Source organism: Perognathus longimembris, chromosome 7 (genome assembly GCF_023159225.1).
Source record: "Perognathus longimembris pacificus isolate PPM17 chromosome 7, ASM2315922v1, whole genome shotgun sequence".
Classification (NCBI taxonomy): domain Eukaryota; kingdom Metazoa; phylum Chordata; class Mammalia; order Rodentia; family Heteromyidae; genus Perognathus; species Perognathus longimembris.
The window spans coordinates 62956809-62982925 of NC_063167.1; the positions used below are offsets into that span (position 1 = coordinate 62956809).

General features: G+C 35.0%; 1 protein-coding gene across 1 annotated transcript in view; it reads right to left on the reverse strand.

Annotated features, from left to right (window-relative positions):
• The window catches only part of Col24a1 (collagen type XXIV alpha 1 chain), a 265766-nt gene that overhangs the window by 105644 nt on the left and 134005 nt on the right, over positions 1-26117 (reverse strand). The window contains exons 24-31 of the mRNA XM_048352139.1: positions 19482-19535; positions 17568-17621; positions 15883-15936; positions 14574-14627; positions 4521-4574; positions 4223-4267; positions 4058-4102; positions 1385-1438 (exon numbers count right to left, since the gene is read on the reverse strand). Coding sequence (XP_048208096.1) covers positions 1385-1438; positions 4058-4102; positions 4223-4267; positions 4521-4574; positions 14574-14627; positions 15883-15936; positions 17568-17621; positions 19482-19535 — 414 coding nt within the window. The remainder of the gene's footprint in view (positions 1-1384; positions 1439-4057; positions 4103-4222; positions 4268-4520; positions 4575-14573; positions 14628-15882; positions 15937-17567; positions 17622-19481; positions 19536-26117) is intronic.

Consider the following 26117-nt stretch of genomic DNA (forward strand, 5'->3'; position numbering starts at 1 on the left):
AATTGATTTATATTTTATTTACTAGTCCCACAACCTTATGACCTGCATGTTGAGTTGAGATTTAGTTAACAAGTCTTTTCTTGTATAATTCCTAAGTAACGTGCATGTATTACTGATGTAGCTTTACTGACATATTTATCTTTACCTGGGTGTCTTCATTAAGAGTCATAATTTTTTATTCCATTTTACCTCATGTCATGTTACCTCTGGCTAAATGATTACACCCATAGGTATGTGACTTTTACCAATTCAATTTAACAAACACACAGTGAGTGATTTAATATGTTAGACATTACACCAGGAAAGAGTGTAAAGATCAAAGAAATGGTCATAAAGAGTTTACAGACTCTTCCAGGGTAACAGATATCTATGCTAAAAAGACATATTATTTGAGGTCAAATAAATAGTAGAACTGGGATGGCATAAATTATACAAAATGGAAAGCAAACCAAGAAGGATTTAGTTGTTTAAAATCAATGTCAGCCACATCTTGGGATTTTCTATTTGGAAAAAAAAATACATCTTGCAAGATCTTTATGATTTTTTTTGGAGACATTATATCATAGGCTAAGCATGTAATAGGGAATCAATACAGTTTGGTAAGCCTGTTTTTTGTTAGGATATTCCACTTACTATTGCCTAAATGAATTATGCAAAGGCCACCTCTAAACCCTTGTGTTAACTGATGACAAGATCAAACACATGCCATGAAAGACTGTACTGTATTGTAAATCTTAGGAGTATATTACATCTTACATGATTAATCAGAACCATGACTTCATTGGCAATAAAAAATACATTGTAAGAAAGTAGATGTGACTAGACCTTTCCTTTTCACAAATAGTTTTCCTTAGAGACTCTACAATTAAATGAAATATGCAAAATAGTGATTTAAAAGCTTTGGCATTGTTGCTATACCAGCATTTCTGCCATGATTTTACATTTTGACCCATCAGCTATCGAGTTTGGTTTCTCTACATGGTCTTTTATTGTATAGTTAGCCTCATAAATGTGTGTGTACATGTGTGTATATGTGTGTGTGTTTGTGAATACGTATAAGAACAGCCAGACATTCAGAAAGTAAATTTTTGAGATTCAGTAAAAGTTTTCTCCGTTGACAATAAAAATAAGCTTTGTTTTAACATGTATCAAGGAACAGTACAAAATTAGACTTCATGGAGCTAGAAAGGCATCACCATATATGACAAAAATGTTATCCTACTCTACAGTCTCCAGTGTTAATTCATCAATATACTCATTCATTCTATTTAATAACTTTTAGTTGTCTGTGACAAATTCTTCTTTCTAAAATAGATGTCACAGTTCAGTAGAGCAATAGCAATGGAAAAAAAAAACAATTACAATTGTACAAAGTTAAACTTACAGGTTCTCCTGCAGCTCCCCTGTCTCCTGTACTGCCAGGGAGGCCTTTTAATCCCTGAACGAATGAATGAGAAATGTGTAGTAAAAGTAGTGCTTAAAAGTGTTTTCATTTTCTTACCTTAACTTTCATTTTAGATTCTTCTTACATCTTTTTGTATTTTTTTGGTTGTAAAATATACTTAAAAGAAAAATCTACCATTTAGCATGTTTAATTACACAGCACTTAGGCATGAAACTCATTGACATTGTTAAACAATGACCACCACCATCCATCTCCATACCTTGTTCATCTTCTAATTGAAGTTCTAATTGAAGTATCCAATTCTTATTGTAAAGTGTCTTGGATACCATGACAATTGATACTTTTTACACTGCTAATGGTGCCTAAAAGTTGTCTCACAATAAAAGAAAAATTTGGAATTCAATAAAAATGATTTCTTAAGGCTTTCAGATGCTACTCATATTATTTTGTAAAAGAATTAACTACTCCATGACTGTGATTCAGTAATGATCAGAGTAATAACCATAATAAAGACTGCTGTCATTATTTGAGAGCCTCTGCCTATGCTAATGAACATATTATAATAAACATTGTTATCACTGTGAAAGATATCTATTTTAAAGATAGGGAAATACAGGTTCAGAGAACCTAATTAATTGTACAAAGTTAAATAGCTAGTAAGTAGCAGGATCAGTGTTAGTATTTTACCTCCAACAAGTCTGACTGCAATACACTGTAAGATACCTTACATGTAGGGGATCAATAATAGGGAGGCATAAATGTGGACTTCCCATAACAAATCCTAGGGACAAAAATAATGGCCCTTTTATGGTTTTGAATTAAAATGAAACCCAGAACCCTCTATCCAGTGAAAATAGCCTTCAAGAGCAGATGAAAAATAAAGACATACTATAAATAAAATTTAGGAGACTTCACCATTAGATGATTTCACTAAAAGAAATCTAAAGGAAAGTCCAAAACTTCAGGGAAACAATATTTAGAAATACAAATCTTGAGGAGTGGAGGTATGGATTCAAGTGGTAGAGCTTCAGTTTTGAGCAAAAAAAGCCAACAAAACCAAAACAAAATATCTTCAGAAATGAAGAATATCAGAAATAGAAATAGATAAATAGAACTCATACATTCCCAATACATTCCTTTAGTGTAAATATTTCACCTACAGTAAAATAAATAGTATTTTTATATTACAGCAAACATTAGGCTTCCATGGGGGATTAATAATATATGTAGATGTACTAAATAAAATAATTATATGAAATGCAAAGTGTTGGTAAATTGGCCTGTATGGTTCCAAGTTTCTTCTGCTCAGTATTTATATTATGTATATCTCATATGCTCAATATTTAACACTAACATTTACTGTATAGTATACTTACAGAAAAAGTTTGCTGACCCTTGACCTAGAATAACTACTTATAATAATAGTGAAAATAGATAAAATAGTTTTCTCAATGTTGACAATGACATTGTAATAATACAACCCAGATGATGAAGCCCAAGACTCAAGCATGTTCTCTGGGAATGATTTCAGTTAGCAATGTAATGTCAGTCATCAGTGCTTTCCTTACTCAGTCACTTTTCCCTCTGATCTTTTAGGTCTCTGCTGGTTTAGATTTGACTACTGTCAAATGTAATGCTATAGTGGGAAACGACAGGCAGGGGGCAGCAGATTTAAACAGGAACAGGCAAATACTGTGTGTGACATTAGTGACATGACTACAACTAAAAGATTTTATCCTATCCTTTTCTTGCTCCTCAGCTGCCATCTATTTGCATTGTTGCATAATTTTATAACTTTAAAGTACCCAAACAAGTATGCATGTCATATCAAAGTGTGATCACCAAAATTATGATTCAGAATGAAAGTAATTAAGATACTCATTTAAATTACATGCTTTTATGTAATATTTTATGAGTACATGTTTTTATAGGCATGTGTGAGTCCTTTTATTTAACACTTTGCTTTGATACTTAGTGATTATAATCACAGGACATGTTGCATCTGAGGGACAAAATGTATGATTCAAAATTTAAGATTTTCATAGTTAGGAAAACAGAACTGTAAAATACTAAAAGCTTTTGGAGCAGTAGAATGAGAAAATGCATCATGCATAGCTCCAAAGGACCAAAAAGTATTCACAGGAAGCTAAAATGAACTATCAAGAGACCTCAAAGAAGTTTTTTATATTGGTTTTATTATGTCCCATTATGTTTATTTATAACAATTTTATTTCAAAATAATTTTATAGTAAATCTATTTTACCATCATTAGAGTGAAGTAAAAGTAATAGTTGTCAACACCAGCTTATTCTAGAATGGGTAAGAAACTTGCTTAAATAGTAATTTAGTTATGTAAACAGTAAAATAATTTAGTTAGCATAAATAGTAAAATAGTAACTTAATAAAGGACAAGTGAAAGAAAAGGATTTGTAGTCTCTTAATCTAACATACAGAATGCCAAACAGTAGTTATGTTTGAGATGAAAGAATATATTTACTTCGTAATTTATATGTATACATCAGCCTATCACATTGTATAATACAAATACATATAACTTTCATTAGTCAGAAAATTCTCAAAGCATTGCATTAGTATCCCCAAATCCAATGCAGACAAAAATTGTTCATAACTTGACTACTTTTTGTTACTTACTGGCTTCCCTTGAACTCCTCTCTCTCCAGGGTTTCCCGCCTTGCCCTATAGAAGGAAAAAAAATATGCTTAAGTCAAGTAGCCCTCTCCCCCAAAACAGGAGAAAAAAAATCAAGAAAACAGATTTACAATATTCATACTTAAAGTGAAATATTTTACTACTTACAGAAAGACCATGAGGCCCTCGTTTCCCTTGATTTCCTCTCTCACCCTAACAAAATTGAATTAGTTGAATTAGTTGAATTAGTTAAGAATTTGAAGTATTGTTTTACACATATTAATATACAGAAAAAAAAACAGTAAGGGCATAGGTCAGTATTTTAAAATTTTCTATTTATAATAACATCTTTATGCAGATAAAATTTAGAATTCTATTTTTGTAAGATGATACATCATTTTTTAAGGTAGGAAGCATGGGCTCAATGAAACTTAACTGCATGTGAATCAAAGAAATTAGTGATTACCTTGGCACCTTGTGTACCTCGTTCCCCAGGGAGACCATCTGGTCCTCTTGGGCCCTAGAAGAGAAACAGATATCCTGATGCTAACTTGAAATGTTTCTTCCTTTATTTCCTTTTTGCTGTAATGTGTCTTTACAGACAAACACTGTGCTGCTTTGAAATTGACAAACTTGTTTCTGGCTTGTTTCATGACCTCACCAATAGAAAAGAATACAGCTACCATGTATAAGGTTGAATCGGTATTATAAGGTTGAATCATTTTGTATGGGAAAATCAAGCCCATGAGATGATTTTTGTTTTCTTTTCTTCTCTCTCTCTCTCTCTCTCTCTCTCTCTCTCTCTCTCTCTCTCTCTCTCTCTCTCTCTCTCTCTCTCTCTCTCCCTCCCTTTCTCTCTCTCTCTATCCTTCCCTCTCCCTTTCTCCTGCCTTCTTTGTGCTAGTACTAGGGGCTTTAACTCAGGGCTTGGTGCTGTCTCTGAGGTTTTTTGTTGTTGGTGTTGTTGGTGTTGTTGTTTTTGCTTGTGGCTAGGGCTCTGCTATTTGAGCCACAGCTCCACTTCTACCTTATTGGTGGTTAATTGGAGATAAAAGTTTCATGGATTTTTCTGCCTATCAGGCTGACTTTGAACTTCTTCAGATTTCAGTCTCCTGAATAGCTAAAAGATTACAAGCATGAGTGCGCCACTGGTGCCTGGCTCAGGCCCATGCTTTTAAGATACTATAACAAGTAGTAAATCAAATGACTATAGAAAAAAAGCTATCACAATTGTTGAGGTGTAAGCAACCTAAGTTTAGTATATGAGTATTTTATTAACTCAGTCCTAAAAATAATTTTAATGTATTGTTAAGGTGTTGTACAGAGAGCTTATCATTTCATAAGTCAGTGAGTCTATTTCTTTTTTTTTTTTATGTCACCCCTTCTTTTGCTTTTCCTCAGTTTTCCCCTTCCATCCTTGCACACAAGTTACATAGGTCATTTTCCACATGGTGTATACTGAATAGCATGTTTGCATTTGTTCACCCATCCTACCTCCCTTTCTGTGCCTCACTTATCACCCCTAAAAGAAAAAGTCCAAACAAAAACAAGTACCACCGCCAACAATAACAATAACAGAAAAAAACTCCATGTTTCCATTTCTAGGAGTTCATTTAGATGAATAGCATTTCAAATGTTCATCAAGTCACTCCTTCATATTCTTCCTCTAAGGGTTTAGGATTCATTCTTGAAACAACTCCAAATTAAAAGTGGTTTTTTTTTGTTTTTTTTTTGTTTTTTGTTTTTTTTGCCAGTCCTGGGCCTTGGACTCAGGGCCTGAGCACTGTCCCTGGCTTCTTCCCGCTCAAGGCTAGCACTCTGCCACTTGAGCCACAGCGCCGCTTCTGGCCGTTTTCTGTATATGTGGTGCTGGGGAATCGAACCTAGGGCCTCGTGTATCCAAGGCAGGCACTCTTGCCACTAGGCCATATCCCCAGCCCTTTGTTTTTTTTTAATCTATGCAGCCATCAGACTTTTAAGCTTGAAATGGTGCTTTTCTTTCATGTTATTAGAAAATGAACAGTGCTGTGTATTTGCTGATCTATGGCAGGGGCTCTGTAAAGGGACAGGAAAGACTTGTCAATATTCATGTAAATTTAAGACCTCTCGATATTCACACAATAGTTCATTCTCCATCACCATGAGTTGTAAAAGTCATTACTTATCAAAATTTCAATGAATATTTTTCCTATCTAAAATGATATTTTTTCTTGGAAGATCTTAAAGTCCTGTTTGAGGCATTTAATCCGGCCTATAGCTCAACTATAATTGATTATCTTTATAACACTTATGAAACTTACAGAATAGAAAGGTAAAATACATAAGTGAAGAGGACATAGGGAGATAAGAATGTCAAGGAGCAAGAGGAGGATTCAAAGAAGATGGCTTAGGCATGCTTGTAATGGGAAAGATGTAACTCTCTGGCTAAAAATGTCAATCTGGTTAAATATATATGCACATGTGAAAATCCTTTGTACAATGACTATATATTAAAAATGAAGAAAAAATAGTGGCAGGAAAGGAAAACAGTTTCTACTGGGGGTCAGAAATTAATAGGAATGGAGAGGCCAACAGAGGGTGAGTGAGGGGAAAGATGGTTGAAATACTTGATAAACCTATATGTTAATAGGATAATGAAATTATTTTAAGAAGGAAAAGGAGGCAATGAGAATGGTAGAAGGGGTGAGCTTGATTCAAGTACTTTGTATGCATGTATGGGAATATCACAATGAAGCCTTCCTTGTACAACTATACCTGATAATAAATTATTCTTTCCAGACATGAAGGGCTGTTCTGGGTGCTGGTGGCTCATGTCTGTAATCCTAGCTACTCAGGAGGATGAGATCTGAGGATCTCAAAGACAGCCTGGGCAAGAAAGTCTGGAGACTCTTATCTCCAATTAACTACCCCAAAAGCCAAAAGTGGAGCTGTGACTCAAGTGGAAGAGTGCTGGCCTTGAGCAAAAGAGTTCAGAGATAGAGCACAAGCCTTGAATTGAATTCACAGACTGGCACAAAAACAAGAACAAGAACAAGAACAAGAACAAGAACAAGAACAAGAACAAGAACAAGAACAAGAAGGGCTGTAGCTTCTTTTTGTATCCGTGAGAAAAGAGGAATCACAGGTCATTTCTCTATAGGAAAATGTAAATCTCCTAATGCAGTACTCTTATTTGAAGGAGTTTTGTTGTCTTCAGCAGCACCTTTTTTGTTTGTTGGTTGATGGTGGTGGTGGTCATGGAGCTTGAACTCAGCTATCCCTGCACTTCTGTGCTCAAAGCTAGTGCTCCTTGAGCACAGCGTTACTTCTATTTTCCGGTGTTTAGTTAGAGATAATCGTATCATGGACTTTTCTGGATTTGAATCATGATTCTCAGTTCTCAGCTTCCTGAATAGCTAGGATTGTAGGCATGGGCCATTGGCACCCAGAAAACCATCATCTTTTATATCCCTTTTAAGATATGCTTTGGTTTAGCTTTTATATTTTTATGAGCTGTTTACTATATAGAGCTCTACCTGCATATTCTGATGGTAACTCTGACACTTAATCATTTTGGGTTCATTATGGACTTCAAGAGAACATTCACACTCCATGAAAATCTAGAGTTCTGCTAGTCCTCTTTAAGTAAAAACCATCCCTCCAACCTGTAATTCCTCCATCTGTATTCATCGGTACTCCATAATCTGTCCCTTCCTTCACTATTTGCTCTATTTTTCTGAACAACTAATTCTTGTTGTGCAACACACTTAAGGTCAAGTTTAGAAGCGTAGATTTAACTTAGCAGCTCATTAATTCCTAAAATGTGCTATTCATTCAACAAATCTTTACTAAGGGCTTACTACAAGCTGGGTATTGTTTTAGGCCCAGAGGACAAGAAAGGAAAAAGAAAAAAAAAACATTTGAATTCATAAACTAGCAAATAAACATGAAAATTAACATTCAGAATGAAAATGGTGGTCAAGTATAATGAAGAAAAATCTAAATTATAGAATTAGAGAGAACACAGGTCAATTTTAAATATGATGTCCTATTTTAAATAGAATTGCCTAAAATATTTCTCTAAAGTGTCAGGTGCATAGACATCTGAAGGAGGTAGCCTTGAAATTCATGGAAATAACATGGGGAAGGACACTGAGGTAGAAGAATGGTACGTGAAAAGATACTGAGATCAATGCATACTTGAGCTTTTTTAATGACAGAAACTGAAGATGAAAATATTGACTAAAGAGTGCCCGTAAATTAAGTGTGAATATTCTTCACACTTAATTCCTGTCATCTTAAAATTTCAACAGCATTATAAACTGTAAATAATGCTACTATTGAAGAACCTCCATGTTGACTGAGGTAAAATGAAATCTTCTCCCATTCTTTGCAAGCTATTCATCAAAGATTAATATAATATCCACAATGTATAAAAAGCTCCAAAAATAAACAACAAAAGAAAAATAATCTATCTAATTGATAAATGAGCAATGGAATGGAAGAGGACAGTCCAAATGCTGCATCCATAGACGGAAAATATAATTTGAAATGTTAAATTTGTTTAAAGTGGAGAGGGAGGAGTGGCAAAAGAATAAAAGTTTATTTCTATAACATAATGAAACAAGTATTCACAAGACTGGTAACAGAAGTCATACTAGGTTTAAATGGTTGAAGCCACAGGTAAAGTGCCACCAGACATATAGCTATAAATTTATAATTTAAAAAACTGGCCGGACACTGGTGGTTCAAGTTTGTAATCCTACCTACTCAGGAGGCTGAGGTCTGAGGGTCAGAGTTCAAAGCAAGCCTCGTCAGGAAAGTTTATGGCACTCTTATCTCCATTTTTCCATCAGAAAACTGAAAAGGTGTCAAAGTGGTAGTCTGCCAGCCTTGAGTAAAAAGAGCTGAAGAACAGCTCTTGGGCCCTGAGTTCAAGTCCCACAACCGACAAACTAGGCAAAAAAAAATTGTTTGGTTTAAAAATGGCAAAGAAGGGGCTGGGGATATAGCCGAGTGGCAAGAGTGCCTGCCTCGGATACACGAGGCCCTAGGTTCGATTCCCCAGCACCACATATACAGAAAACGGCCAGAAGTGGCACTGTGGCTCAAGTGGCAGAGTGCTAGCCTTGAGCGGGAAGAAGCCAGGGACAGTGCTCAGGCCCTGAGTCCAAGGCCCAGGACTGGCAAAAAAAAAAAAAAAAATGGCAAAGAAGTTTCACTTTTTTGGATTAAAGTCAGACTTATTGATATTAGGTAGAAAAAGCAGCCTTCAGCTGAAATAAAGTTTCATAATTAAATGCCAGTTCTTATTATGACACATATAGCTCTTGCCAAAGTCAAATTACTCCCAATCCCACTTTTTAAGATGAAGAAACTGAAATATGTAGAGAATAAGTTACCTGACTTAAGGTGTCCAAAGTGTAATTGTGCTTCATTATAATATATTTTTCAAAGTTTAAAAAGGAATAAAGGCTAATTTATTTAGGAAGTGAATGCAGGCTATACCTGGAATTCAGCAGAAGTTTAGAAATGAGTATTAAATATCCACAGTAACTTGATGATTGGTATCATTGAAAGGGTCTCTGTAAATTTAGCCACTCATTTTATCTTTTATATTAAAAATACTTTGTACTATTGTATGTTAAAAATACTTTCACCTTGCTGCTACTATTATTATTGTGTGTGTGCTTGTGTGTGTTTGTATATGAGAGAGGGGGCTGGGAGAAGATAAGAGAGAGAGAGAGAGTGAGAGAGAGAGAGAGAGAGAGAGAGAGAGAGAGAGAGAGAGAGAGAGAGAGAGAGAGAGAGAGAGAGAGAGAGAGAGAGAGAGTGAGTTTCTGGGGATGCAACCAGCACCTTGATCACGTTAAGCAGCACTCCATAAATAATTCTGGTACTGGAGCCTGAATGCCATCATGAGTGTTTTGTTTTTTTCCTGAAGGCTAGCTCTCTACCACTTGAGTCACAGCTCTACTTCCATAGTTTTGGTGGTTAGTTGGAGATAAGAATCTCACAGAATTTTCAGCCTGGGCTATCTTTGAACTGTAATCCTCACATCTCAGCCTAGGTATGAGCTACTGGTGCTGGGCAAGAAGACTTTTAAGAAGTCTTTAAGAAGAGTTTTTAGGAATACTTTTATTTAAGAAGACGTTTATGAGAACATGAGGTCCATTTTTGACTTCTGTAATAAACTATAATGAGCTAAGTATCCATGAATGAAAGGAACAGCTGTATGCACTGAACAAATGTCTTCGTGACTTGGAGTCAACATGTTTATATTTCTTTTAAGCCATATCTGTCTATCTTGCATGACCCTTGTATTAATTTTAAATCATTCACATGCCTGACTCATGATGCCTAGCAGTCTCTCCTGGCTCTTGATTTACACAGCTGGAACCAAATGTTTCATGAAACAAAACTAACATTATCAGTAGTTTGGGAGAAAATATTTTTGTTCTAAACTTATTGCCAGAGAAGAAATCACCAGGGAAACTTTCCCCTACCACTTGGAATGCTGTAGATACTATGTATCACTGAATCTACATGCATATACTACTGATGACTGCCTTTCTCCAATGGTAATATTTCCTTGAAGGCTAAGTGCATAGGAAACTTTAAAATATTATGTATTTCTAGGATAGCTATTTTAATTTCTCTCACCAAATTTAATTGGAATGGCATAATCAGAATAAGTTATGCAGTTGCATGCCTCTGCACCATCCCTCTAGAGGAAAAAGTACAAGGTGTCAAGGCATTTCATTGACAAAGACCCAATTCACAGACATGTAAGAAGATGAGGTTAACTCACTCTGTGTGTGATTGATCTTGTTTGGGCATCTAGATCGAAAAATACCTACTGGGAAGATAGCAAAACATCACTTGCTCCACCCAAAGCAACAAGTATGTGTAGATGAAGGACAACAGTTCAGGCTATGTGAATCCTAGTAACCTAGGAGACCAAACTGCCATCTTCCTAGTACTAGAATAGAGAATCTTTGACTTTATATTGTCTATGTAAGAGAACTGACTTTGTATATTATCTTATTTATCTTTTGGACTATTAAATTATTTCACTTCACTTAATTGCTCTTAAGAAACAAAGCTTAGAGTATGTAAGATAAATAATATTTTAAATGTGTGTGTGTTGCTTTCCATCTAGGGGTATGTAAGAATGGTTTTTCAGTGACTTCTGTTATCTTTGAACTATAGCAGAAGTAAGATTACACAACCTTTACTAAACATCTTAGAAAAAAAAGTAATTTGCTTCTTATGCCTCTGAGATGAGAGAACATTGTTTAGAATTTTTTCCCATTCTCTGGAAAATGTTAATATTGCACAATACTTCAAAAGCTACTAGACAGCAAGCCATGCAACAGTAAAATCAAATGTGGTCTGGATCTAAGAGTTAATGAACTATATGAATCTTCCATGGGTAGGAGAATCTTTGGCAAATTGTAGGGGATATGAAAATGTTATGAGGGTTGAAGTGTGAAGAGCCGGTAGAGGAAAGGGAAGCAGTAAGGCAGGCAGACTCTTCAAGGAGTGGTGCTAGTGTTCATGATACTCTTATAACCATTTGATAACTGTAAGTCAACCAGAGGATGGAAAACATATAAGTCTACTGTCAGTTTTCTGTGGGGTCTGCATATGTTTGCAACAGTAGGATTACCCCCTAGCATACTGACACGTGTGTTGCAAACAGATTGATAGATATGCTTAAAAATCTGACTCCTTTACTCTTTGGGGTGGCAGGAAAAAGGTTGTCACTAGCCAGACAGCTTTTCTTCTTCTTCTTTTTTTTTTTTTTTTTTTTGCCAGTCCTAGGCCGTGAACTCAGGGCCTGAGCACTGTCCCTGGCTTCTTTTTTGCTCAAGGCTAGCACTCTGCCACTTGAGCCACAGTGCCACTTCTGGCCATTTTCTATATATGTGGTGCTGAGGAATCGAACCCAGGGCCTCATGTATACGAGGCAAGCACTCTTGCCACTAGGCCATATTCCCAGCCCCAGCTTTTCTTCTTAATGTGGTGGGATAGACAGGTATTTTCATATTTTTGTGAGTGATACATAAACCAAACATTTGGGAAGATGTGTTTAGGATCCTAAAATCCTAAGATCAGACTGGAAGAAGTCCTGAAAAAAGAAGAGAGTAGAAATAGATGCCAGATTGAATTACTTAATACTTTATTTTTCTCCTCAAATATTCTCATCTTCAGTTCTTTGTGTGTGTGTGTGTGTGCATGTGCATGTGTGTGTGCATGCGTGTGTGTGTGTGTGTGTGTGTGTGTGTGTGTGTGTGTGTGTGTGTGTGTATTTCCTGGGGCTTGAACTCAGGGACTGGGTGCTTTTCCTGAGCTTTTGTGCTCAAGGCTAGCACTTTACTATTTGAATCATATTGGAACCACAGCTCCAATTTTGGCCTTTTAGGTAGTTAATTAAAGACGAGTCTCGTGGAATTTCCTGCTACTGAGCTGTCTTTAAACTAAGATCTTCAGATCTCAGCCTCCTGAATAGATAGGATTATAGATGTGAGCCACCAATGCGCAGAACACTATTTTTTCTTTTTTTTAGTCATGACATCCACTGATTGCCTGCAAATCTAGAAAAGAAAGCCTTTTATTGTAAAACAAAACCTTCATGTCTAAGCAAATTTTTCTTGTTCAGAAATTTCTAGATGAAAAATTTAAAAATAGTGAGGAATTGGGGAGAAAGTCAGTCAGATATATTTAGAAGATGAGAGGAAAGTTGATCCTTAAAGATGTGGAAATTGAGGAAAACAAAGTGACAAGCTGGGAAAATAGTAATCTACACTAGATTGTGGTAAGGTTAGAATTTTGCATGTGCCTTACAACATAGTGAAACATTCTGTGTGCACAGTGATTGGGTACAGGACTTCTCCCTGGATGTTTAATAAGAACAAAAACACTTAATTAACAAGACATAGATAAGCATTTCTTTCCCCCCACTCCTGTCACAAAACTGGTTGTACTTTCCCACTATGATTCATACAATGTCGAAATACACACAACTTGATCAAGTAGTAAATACTGGAAGGGTATAAACCACTAAATGACACTTTGAGTACAATTCATTTCAAATCTTATTCTAAAATTCATTTAGGCTAAAATAAACATGAACATCATGGTTACTTTTAAATTGATGATCTTCAAGCTAGGAAAGAAAAGAAAGACAAGTTTACTCCTTCTTTAATCTTCACGTAAAACACAGGCCATAAAATCAGTTGTTATCACATAGAAAATTCATAACACTCTTCTATAATTTACCAACAGTTTTTGTTTTCCACATTTGTAATGCTTACCTATTTTTAAACATATGCTTTTAGAATTTTTAAATATTTTTCTTCACTCGTTCTAAAACTTAATTCAAGTTAAAGTCAAAGTACTGACTGCAATTCTTAAACATATTTTGCCTAGTTAAGGAAAAAAATTCCTTAGAATTTTGTGCGGTATCATAGTAATTGGAGTAGAATATGCTAAGATTTCAAATATTGGCTAGGAATGACAACCTCTACTGAAATATAATAAACATATAACTTTAAAATCTTAAAAAAATTATAGTGTCATTTTTCTGTGTGCTCAATGAATCTTTCATTAGCCTTTCCTAATTCATACTGTCTTAGGGTGTTTTTAATTATTAGGTGAGAAGGTGTTCAATAAATATTGGATCTTATTTCTCTTAAAAGAAAAGAATTGAATATATGAAACAACTTAAAGAGACAAAGAATTTTCTAAATTTGATTCTGTTTGTACCCTTATTAGGCAGCTATGATTACAGCACCTATGATTTAAAACTGATAAATATTCATTTTCTATACCTCCGTTTTGTTGCTTATTGTTCTTACTATATCATGATGTTTCTTTTTTAAATTTTCTATGAGTAGAATTGTACTTAACTTAAAGGCCTTCACATTTATAATTCCCACAAAGGATGGAATTAGATGCTGGGAATAAAGACAGAATTCTATATATGAAATAGTAATATAGGTAAACATTAAAATGGTAAAGTATGGTTTTGCAAGTGCAATTATCATGAGTCATATTTTAATGATCATAGCTTATCAAATTCAATGACAATACAACTTTAATATTATGCAAACATATTTGTAGGAATATGAACCTTCTATTTTTACCTTTATTTTTCCCCTGGTGGTAGGAGCCAGAATTAGTGTCTCATACTTGCTAGGCAAATGCTCTACCTCTAAACTAAATACTTGGTCTTAGTGGAGCTAATTTTGTTGAACATGTAACATTATGAAGTGATTTTTCTTTTCTTTTGTGATAATCCTGGGCATATCCTTGAGGCTTTTTGCTGAAAGCTAGTGTTCTTTGAGCAACAACTCTACTTATGACTTTTTGTTCATTAATTGGTGATAGTTTCATGGACTTTCCCGGCCTGGCAGGCTTCAAACCATGATCCTCAGATCTCAGCCTCCTGAGTAGTTAGCATTACAGGTGTGAGCCACCAGTGTTCAACATGAAGTGATGTTTTAAATAAATTTCTTTTTACTACGTGACTTACTCTTTGTCCTTTAGGACCTTGATTCCCAGGTGGTCCTCTTGCTCCCACATGACCCTACATGTTCAAATTTAAAAGTCAATTATTAACATACTCAAATACAAAAATCAAGTATTAAATTCATAGAACGTTGTCAGAATCATAGTCATAATTTTACATAGGACATACTGTAATTTGTCTTAGCAATTTTAAAAATAAAACTGATTAGTCTCCTCAAAAGATGTTTTAGTTATCAAATGCCACAACTTCCTTTCTAATAATATCTTGCTTTTTAAATATTCTATTTGGAGCAATGACATCTTTGGGTGTTATACTCTGAACAAAGAATGGGAAGCTTTTGTTATTGCTGGACAATCATTCTGGGGTAGAAATGGGAAGAAGATAGCCACACAGTCAGACAACTCTAAGCTAACTAGTCATCTGCAGTGGCTGTTCCTATCAGACTTCTTTTCTACTAGTCCACATATTTATGATAATTCTAGCATGTGAAAATAGACCTTTTTAATGAAACCACGATCAATATCACAAACTGCCCTAAGTTACTATGCCACAAAAGTAGTCTGTAATGGAAATTGTATAATGATACTTTACATTTTCATTAAAAGCTTAGGTAAAATTAGATTTATGTATTGGCTAACTTAAGCATCTCAAGTTGACTTCTCATTTTGGAATCTGGTGACATATCATGAATATTTTGAAAATTCAAGCTTAGTTTTAAAACCAAAGGCATCAAAAATCTAATTATAAATCATTTCTGGTAAGGTAAGTCCTATTCAAGAAACACTGACTGGTTTTCATAGTCATGTTTACAATAATGATCAAACTCTGAGAAATAAAACTTTTCCCCTTTGAAGCAAGATTTCATAATTTTTCCATAAACAACAGATGAGATATTTTGTTTTCAAAAGTCAAGTTTTCCCAAACAAAGGTATATTTCCTATGAATATGAACTAGCTTTTGGAAGATATCTGAAAATTTTAAGAAAAAAACATGAGAAATTGTGATTTGTTTGTTCATTTGATATTAATTATGGGTTAGATCGGTAATCAAATTTCTTAGACATGACTATTCAAAGTAAAGTTTAAATGGGTTTCAGTTTGGTCAAAGAACTGGGTCTGGTGAATACACTAAGTTAAGGTGAAGAAATTTGAGACACCATAAATGTTCCAGAGTATTTGTATAGTTTGGGAGTGAAGTAGTCACTACAACTTTACACAAGATTTAATTCACAGGAGCTTAAGAAAGGCAGTGCATCAAAACTGATGAATTTAAATGAAAGTAAACATTGTGGATGGGTCTATTCTATACTCACAGGCAATCCCAATGGCCCCACGGGTCCTAGAACTCCAGGAGGACCTTCATATCCCTATAATTTAAGTAAAATTGGAAAGTTATAAAACCAGTTTTGTGAATTTAAGATAAACCAATAAATAACAACAAAAGGAATAATTTGTGATTTCCCTATCCTATTCAAGATAGAAGAGGCCATAGGAAATATTCTGCAGGAAGACCATAGAAATTTTTAAAAAATGTTTACATAGAAATGTATGTGAATATTATATCTACTTATTAGAAGGTCTTTGCTTAGAAAAGGAAATTACTATGTAGTGACTCATTACAGACCATTGAGAAGACAACAGTCATTTCAGAACTTTCTGTAGGTTATGTTATCTAGTGCATGGATGTATGTTATGATTTTCACATTAGGAAATTAGAGAGCTCAGGAAACTCTGTAATTGAGGGAAGTAAATGTGTACAAATACTCTGCATTGTCAAATTTTAGAAAGGCTACATCCTTTCTGGTTTTAACACAAATTCTGATAATGTCATAGAAGATAAAGATTCTTAACATTGTGGTGATGTTCAGTTTCCTAGCTGTCAGCAACTGGAGAGTACTTAAAAAAATGGAGATTGCTATGGAGCTTTTCTGATAACATGTAAGTTAAAAATGAAAAATAAGGGCCGGGAATGTGGCCTAGTGGTAGACTGCTTGCCCAGCATACATGAAGCCCTGGGTTTGATTCCTCAGCACCACATATACAGAAAAAGCAAGAAGGGGCTCTGTAACTCAAGTGGTAGAGTGTTAGCCTGGAGTACAAAGAAGCCAGGGACAGTGCTCAGGCCCTGATTCCAAGCCCCAGGACTAGTGCAAAAAAACCAACAAAAAACAAAAAACCAAACAAATAACAGGAAGAATGAATTTGTCGACAGTATTATGTGCTGTATGCACCATAAGATCTACAACAATATATTTTCTACAAGAAAGACTTGTTTAACTGATAATAATCATTTCAGTCTCTATCATACTTAAAAACTATTTAATGAACTAAAAACTCGGACCCAGATATAAAAACTATTTAGCCCTTGGTACCTTTTTTTTTTGGCCATTTCTGGGCTTGGACTCAAGGCCTGAGCACTGTCCCTGGCTTCCTTTTGCTCAAGGCTAGCACTCTGCCACTTGAGCCACAGGGCCACTTCTGGCCATTTTCTATATATGTGGTACTAGGGAATTGAACCCAGGGCTTCATGTATATGAGGCAAGTGCTCTTACCACTAGGCCATATCCCCAGCACCTCCTTGATACTTTTAAGATACAAGAGAGTAAGGTAAATTTCAGGGTTGAGTTCTTACATGCCAAAAAATTACCTCATGACCACAAATTCAACAATGATGCTCTCTGCTATGTAAATTGTAAGTTGTATAAGGAAATGTATTTTAATTCCATTTTCTTCTAATCCACTTAGCTAATTTATAGTGGTTTAATTCTCCTAAAACCAGATAAGTATTTGATGAAGGCATTCATTTCCATGCTTTTTAGTATGTTGCTGCCAAACAGCATTTTGGAAGATAAAGCACACAAAAAAAGTTGTAACAGAAATTCATTATAAAATAGCATCTTTCTTCAGTTAAATTCCAGTCATGACAATTCTTTCTCTAAAATACCTTGGCTTTATTGTCTGCATTGGAAACATATTTTTCAAATCATAGAGCTCTTACCATAACACCCTTTTCTCCCTGGGGACCTACTGGGCCCGGACTTCCTCGTTCTCCCTTTCCAAACAAAGAAAAAGAGTAACAATGAGTCACAATAACTATTCATTCATCACTGAGCTAATGCTAGAAAATTTGTCAGAATTATACCTTACATACATATCTCCTCTTAATTTTAATATTTTCAATTTATAAATCTTTCTTTTCCTCTTAATACTGCAAGGTAGTGCAATAGAAAAAATTCTCTTACAATGTTTACGAAGGGAAAACTAGTCTTATTAAGAGAAAGAAAATAGAAGTTGTAGATAAATAGGACTTAATATAAAGTATGTATCATGTTAATATTTTATAAGTGTATGCCAGACCCAAAGACACAGGCTCCATGGTTTCCGTAATTTGGAATAATTAATATATGTCTAGGATAGTCCTAGCAGAGGATCATAATAGCTCAATTAGCTATGTACATATGACCATATAAAATGATGTTAATTGAAATTAACTACAAGATATGTAAACAAGAGGATTTTTGGTGTTGGTTTTAATGTACTGTTATATTGTGTTTAATGTACTGAAGCTATTTCTTTTTTCTTGTGATTTGTTTTTCCTTTGGTTTATTCTCTGTTGTCACTGTTTTTGATTTGGTACACTGTGTCTGATTTGGGGAAGGGAAATGGAATAACAAAATATTGAGACAAAAGACGAAGGGTGAACCAATGCAACAGTGATACTCACAAGACACTGTGTTAGAAATGAACTTTACAACTTGGAAGGAGGGCAGATGGGGAGAGGAAGTGGGAGAAAAATGAGGGGGCAACAATATTTGATAAGAACTGTGCTCATTGTCTTACTTATTTAACTGTAACCCCTCTGTATAACACCTTTATGATAAATTAGAAATTAAAAATTCCCAGAAAAAATGATAAGCAAATATGTTTACAATTTTATGAAACATAAAACATAAAAATAGAAAAAAGTGAAAATATATTGAAAAATTAAATCTATATAACCATTGAAAACAAGTTATTTCCATAGTCCATCAACCAAAATTAACAACTACAGAAACACTTCTGGAGACACAATAATCAAATCCACATAGATTAGAAGGACTAAACTAAATCACATTAAAATTCTCAGCGTTTTCCCAGTGTAAGTGTGTAAGACTGAACCAAGCACCCAAATAAACTAGAATGAAAGAGTGATAATTCTACTTGAATTAAAAGAAAACAAACTCCCATTATATTATATTGCTTATAAAAAGCCAACAAGCATAAATGAAGCAGGTATAGTAAATAAGAAGAGGCATTTTAAGAACAACTTAGATTCCTCTCTCAAGTAACTAAAAACATGATATTGACAGAGATAAAACAATTAGCAGAGAACTCCATTTTAAGCTTCGTGGTGCTTATGCTAACTTCTACAAAAGAAGAAATCAGGAAGGCTTAGGGGAGTTTGAGATAACTGTAGAGGAAATGGGAAGTCAGCTGAATCCAGCAATTGGTTTTGAATAAATAAAGGGGGAAGGCAAGGATACTCTAGAGATGAGCACGATAAGGGGAACAGGAACAATGCATAAAATACTGTAGATGAGCACAGTTAAAGGACATTCAAAATTACCTCCTATGGCTAACAGAAAGTAGATTTAAGCCACATTTTTGTAGTCATACACTTAGGCTATTCCTTTTCTGTTTTCTTTTCAGACCACTTTTTTTTCTAATCAAATGGGTACTTTGTTCTTTAAAAATTAGAAGCATAGATGATGATTAGGTATATTTTAATATATTCAAATGATTCAGTAGAGGTAATATATGAGAGCTAAGAATAATTTCTAATTAATATAAAATGTCATAATTAATACAAAATGTCTCTCCTTTCAATTTAGACTGGAATTCTTACTATAAAAGAAAACAATGACATCAATACCTTTTCGCCAGTGCATCCAGTCATCCCTACTTCTCCAGGTAAACCAATAGGTCCCTTTTAGGAAAGAACATATCAGAAAAATACACATATGTTACATTGCTACTGTGACATTCTAGTCATTTATGTTAGTCATTTTTCTTTCTAACATAGTAATAATATTATCCCTCTAAATTTTATGTGGAATAAAATTCCTTCTTCTATAATTACACAGCCTGTTAAATTTTTCACCCTTGAAATTGTTTTTAAATCATTATATTTATAACTTAAGTAGAAATGTTGGCTTTGTTTCTGAGATAATTTTTTTTTAAATTAATTAATTTATTTATTTTCAAAGTGATGTACAGAGGGGTTACAGTTTCATATGTAAGGCAGTGAGTACATTTCTTATCAAACTTGTTACCTCCTCCTTCATTTTTCTCCCACCTTCCCCCATCCCCTGTCCTCTTTCCCGCCCCAGAGTTGTACAGTTGGTTTAACAGCATATTGTCTTCTAAGTATTATTGTTGCATTGGTTCACCTTTTACTCTTTGTCTCTCCATTTTTTTGTCCCTCTTCCCTTCCCTAGTTCCAATAAATGTATATAAAATACCCAGGGTAGCAAAATCAGTTACAGTGACATCAGGGGCAAAATCATGGGGAAGAAAGACAAAGAAAAAGGCATAATTTCACATGGTATGTTCAAAATAACAACAACGATGAACCGCTTATTTACATAACTTGGAGTTCATGTTGCTTAGCATCATCTTATGTGTTCATAAGTACATAGCTATTGAGATATTGTGATCGTCTGCTAGGACTACCCTAAACACGTACTAATTATTACCAGTGAGTGAGACCATAGAGTCTATGTTTCTTTGGATCTGACTCACTTTACTTAGTATGATTTTTTCCAAGACTTTCCATTTCCTTATGAATGGACCAATGTCATTCTTTCCAATAGAAGCATAGAATTCCATAGTGTGTATATATCACATTTTCTTGGATCCATTCATCTACTGAGGGGCAACTGGATTGGTTCCATATTTTAGCGATAGTAAATTGTGCTGTGATGAATATAGTGCTGGTAGCTTTAGTGTGGTCCTTTGGGTAAATGCCTGAAAGCGGGGTTGCTGGGTCATAGGAGAGCTCTATGTTTAGCATTTGAGGAACCTCCACACTGCTTTCCAGAGTGATTGAAGAAGTTTCCACTCCAGAGGCACTAAAGGCGCCAGCACAACAATGTTCATCGCAGCACAATTTGTCATAGCTAAAATATGGAACCAACCCAGATGCCCCTCAGTAGACGAATGGATCAGGAAAATGTGGTACATATACACAATGGAATTTTATGCCTCTATCAGAAATAATGACATTGCCCCATTCATAAGGAAATGGAAGGACTTGGAAAAAATTATGCTAAGTGAAGTGAGCCAGACCCAAAGTAACATGGACTCTATGGTGTCCCTCATAGGGAATAATTAGCACAGGTTTAGGCTAGTCACAGCAGAGGATCACAAGAGCCCAATAGCTATACCCTTATGAACACATAAGATGATGCTAAGTGAAATGAACTCCATATTATGGAAACGACTGTTATATCACTGTTGTAATTACTTTCAACATGTGATGTGAAACCGTAGCTTCTATTATTGATGATCCTCTTGTATCCCCTTCCTGTGGTTGTACCTGCACGATCTCTGTATCTTATCTGAGTACATTGGAAACCATGTATACTGGTATTAGAACTAGGAAACTGAAAGGGAATACCAAAATCGAGAGACACAGGGGAAAAAAGACAAATCACTACAAAAGCAATACTTGCAAAACTGGTGTAAATCAACTGAACAACTCATGGGGGGAAAGGTAAAAGGGGAGGGGGGACGGGGGGAATGAGGGAGGAGGTAACAAACAGTACAAGAAATGTATCCAATGCCTAACATATGAAACTGTAACCTCTCTGTACATCACTTTGACAATAAAAATTAAAAAAAAAAGAAGTTTCCATTCCAACAGTGTAGTAGGGTTCCCTTTTGGCCACATCTGTTGTTATTATTTTTCCTGATAATGGCCATTCTTACTGAGGTGAGGTGAAATCTCAATATTGTTTGCAGTTCTTTTGTGGCCACGGATGCTGAGCACTTCTTCATGTTCCTCTTGGCCATTCTCATTTCCTCTTCAGAGAAGTCTTTCTTTAAGTCTTTAGCCAATTTATTAAGGGGAAGTTGTTTCTTTGAGGATTTGTTTTGGGGGAACTTAATTTTCTGAGTTCTACATATATATTAGATATGAGGCCCTTGTTTGTTGTATAGCCAGTGAAGATTTCTCACCATTTGAGGGCTATCTGCTTATCTTTCAAGCTATGTCCTTTGCCATGCAGAAACTCTGCAGTTGATGCAATCCCATGTGTCCAACCTTTCTTTGATTTGTTGTGTTTCTGGGCCTTTATTAATAGGGAACATTGAGTGTCAGAGTGATCTTTTTGTAACTATGCTTTCTCAATTATTACCATTACCACACAGTAGTTAGTATGCTCAAATTGTGTGTTTTAACTCCTTCAATAGGTACATAAAACTGTAGATGGAATACAAAAAGGAGCACCATTATTTGTAATAGATGTTTATTAGGAACCTAAAATGTTCCATAAATGATGTATATACAGTAATATTGGACATACGTTCACTCAAAAATACTTAGGTGTAGCTGGAAGATAGTATAGAAATTGTATCATGTGAAGAACACAAAATTACCATATTTCTCAAAATATGTTATTTGATGGGTTGAAAAATAGGAACATTGCAAAATAAACATGCTTGTAAACAAACAAAAAAAAAGTAAGTTTCAACCTGTGCCATGGAACTCAAATGTTTCTCCTATTCCTTCCTTCAGTGTTTTCAGGGTTTCTGCTTTTACCTTGAAGTCTTTGGTCCATTTGGAACTGATTCTGGTGAAGGGGATATATAAGGATGTAACTTTATTTTGTTGTTGTTTTTTTTCTTTTTTTTACAGGTGTTTAAGCAGTTTTTCCAGCACCATTTGTAGAAGAGGCTGTGTTTTTGTTTTTTGGGTGTTTTTTTTTTTTTTTTTGCCAGTCCTGGGGCTTGAACTCAGGGCCTGGGAACAGTCCCTGAGCCTCTCTGTGTTCAAGGCTAGTGCTCTATCACTTGAGCCACAGAGCCACTTCAGGCGTTTTCTGTTTCTATGGTACTAAGTAATCAAACACAGGGCTTCATGTATGCTAGGCAAACATTCTACCACTAAGATACATTTGTAGCCCAAGAGCCTGTCTTTCTTCTATCCTATTTTTTTTAAGCTCCTTTATCAAAGATTAAGTGGCCATAGGTTTGAGGCTTCATTTCTGGCTCTTCAGTTCTATGCCATTGTTCCTCAGACCTGTTCTTGTGCCAGTAACAAGCTGTTTTTCATTACTATAGCTTTGTAATAGAATTTGGAGTTTGGTATTGATATCCCTCCAGCACTGTTCTTCCTGCTAAGGATTGTTTTTGCTTTTCAGGGTCTTTTATTGTTCTATATGAATTTTTGAATTACTTCCTCTATTTCATTAAAGAATGATGTTGGATATTTATGGGTATTGCATTGAATTTGTAAATAGCCTTTGGCAGTATTGCCATTTCATGGTGTTAATACTCCCAATCCAGGACCATGGAATGTTTTTCCATTTCCTTAGTTCTGCTTTAATTTCCTTTTTCAAGTTTTTAAACTTTTCAACATAGAGGTCTTTCACTTCTTCTTTTGTGAAGGTTATTCTGAGTTGTTTTTGTTGTTGTTGTTGTTGTTGAGGCTATCACAAAAGGAGTTGCTTTCCTGATTTCAGCCCCACTCTTTGCAATGTTGGCATACAGAAAAGCCATTGATTTTTGAGGATTAATTTTATATCCTGCTACTTTGCTAAAGTTCTGGATCAGCTCAAGGAACTTGGGAGTAGAGTCTATGGGGTTCTTTAAATACAGGATGATGTCATCTGCAAAGAGAGAGTTTTACTTCCCTTTGTATTTGACTCTTGCCTTATTGCTCTGGATAGAAATTCTAGTATTATGTTGAAGAGGAGTGGAGAGAGCAGACATCCTTGTCTTGTTCCTGATTTTAAGGGAAATGGCTTTAACTTTTTGCCATTAAATATAGTGCTCACTGTAGGTTTGTCATAAACAGCCTTTATTATATTCAGAGATGTTTCCTGGATTCCTAGTTTCTCCAAAGCTTTCATCATAAATGGGTGTTGCATTTTGTCAAAGGCTTCTTATACATCTATAGAAATAACCATGTGATTCTTGTCCTTGTTGCTATTGATGTGGTAAATTACATTAATTGAACCAGCTTTGAATCCCTGGATTGAATCCAGTTTGATCATAGTGTATAATTTTTTTGATGACGTGTTGGACTCGATTGACAAGAATTTTCTTGAGAAGCTTCGCATTGATGTTCATCAAAGAAATGGGTCTATAGTTCTCTTTTGTTGATGAGTCCCTATCTGGTTTTGGGATGAGGGTTATGCTGGCTTCATAGAATGAGTTTGGTAGTGAACTTTTACTTTCAATTTCATGGAAGAGTTTGAGGAGTATTAGTGTGAATTCTGCTTTGAAGGTCTTATAGAATTCCACTGTGAATCCACCTGGACCTGGGCTTTTCATGACTTGATATGAGTCAGTTTAGTTGGTTTAACTCTTCTTGGTTCAGTTTGTGCATATCAATACTTGCTAGAAATTTGTCTATTTCTTCAGAGTCTCAAATTTGTTAGCATATAGGTTTGTGAAATAATCCCTTACAATGAGGGAGGAGGTAACAAACAGTAAAAGAAATGTATCCAATGCCTAACGTATGAAACTGTAACTTCTCTGTACATCAGTTTGAAAATAAAAAAAAATAATCCCTTACAATATTATGGTTGTTTCTGCCATGATGTTTCCAGTCTTGTCTCTGATTTTGTTTATTTGGATATTTTTTTTGACTCTAATTCATTTAATTTTAATTATTTGCTTCCATCTATTGGGTTGGGGTTTGTCTTGTTGCTCTTTTTCAAGGAGCTTCAGGTGCATAATTAAATCATTGGATTGAGATTTCTCCAATTTGTTGATGTAGGTGCTCAGAGCTTTAAATTTTCCTCTGAGTACTGCCTTTTCTGTGTCCCAAAAGAGCTGTTATTTTGTATGTTCATTTTGGTTAAATACCATAAACATTTGAGTTTCCATTCTGATTTCCAGTGACCCACTGGCAGTTCAACAATGTGTTGTTCAGTCTCCATGAGTTTCAGGATTTTCTCTGGTGGCTTTTAGTGTTGAGCTCTAATTTGATTCAATTGTGGTCTGAGAGAATGCAGGGATTGATTTCATATTTCTGAATTCGTACAGATTTGCTTTGTGCCCTAAATGTGATCTATTTTGGAAAATGATCCATGTGCTGCCAAGAAGAATGCATATTCTGGTGTTGCTGGGTGGGATATTTTGTAGATGTTGGTTAAGTCCAGTTGATCTATGTAATTGTTTAGTTCTGAGACTTCTTTGCTCCATTTTTGGTATGTTGATCTACCCAGAGGCAAGAGTGGTGTGTTAAAGTCTCCAACAATCAATGAGTTTGGATCTGGTGTGTTTTTATTTAGAGTCAGTAGTGTTTGATGAAGGTGAATGTTCTAGCATTAGCTGCATAGATATTTAGGATGGTTATATCCTCTTATAGGAGATATTTCTTTACTATTATGTAATAACCTTCTTTGTCTCTTCTTACTGATTTTAACTTGAAGTCAATTTTTCTGATACTAGGATTGCAATTCCAGTCTGTTTATAGGGGTTGCTTGCTTGATAGAATTTATTCTGCCTTTCACTTTCAGAATATGTTTACTTTTGTGGGCAAGATGTGTCTCTTGAAGAAAGAAGAAAGATGGATCTTGCTTTTTGATCCAACTTGTCAGTCTGTGTCATTTAATTGGAGAGTTAAGCCCATTAACATTGAGAGTTAGGATTGAGAAATGTTTGTTAGTTCCTTTCATTATATCTACCTTTTTTAAGGGTTGTGCCTTTTCAATTCTTGCTCAAATAACCTGTTTTTTTATTTAGGGTTCATTTCATTGCCAGTGTCATGTTTTTGATGATTTTCAATGTGTAGAACATCTTTGAGAATTTTCTGTAATTCTGGTTTGTTGGAGATATATTGTTTCAATTTTTCCTTGCTGTGGAAAGGTTTTATTTGACCCTTGGTTGTGAATGAGAGCTGAGCTGGGTACAGTATTTTGGTAGTTAATTTTCTTTAGAGAGTGGCATTAATCACTCCAGGCTCTCCTTGCTTTCATGGTCTGTGCTGAAAAATCTGGAGTAATTCTGCTTCGTTTTCTTTATATGTGCTTGCTCTCTTCTCCCTGGCAGCTTTAAAGATCCGTTCCTTGATTTCTATCGATCCTTTCCAGATTACAATGTGCTAGTAAGATGTCCTTTTCTGGTCTGTTCTGTTTTGAGTTCTAAAAGCTTCTTGTATCTGGATGGGCCTATCCTTCTGGATATTTGGGAAGTTTTCTGCTAGTATTTTGTTAAATAAATTTCCTATTCCATTAACTTACTTCTCTGGGTTCTCCTCAATATCTATTAGCTTTAACTTAGGCTTCCTGTCTTGTTTTTTGATTGGTTTTGAATATTTTTTTTGTTCTTTCTCCTT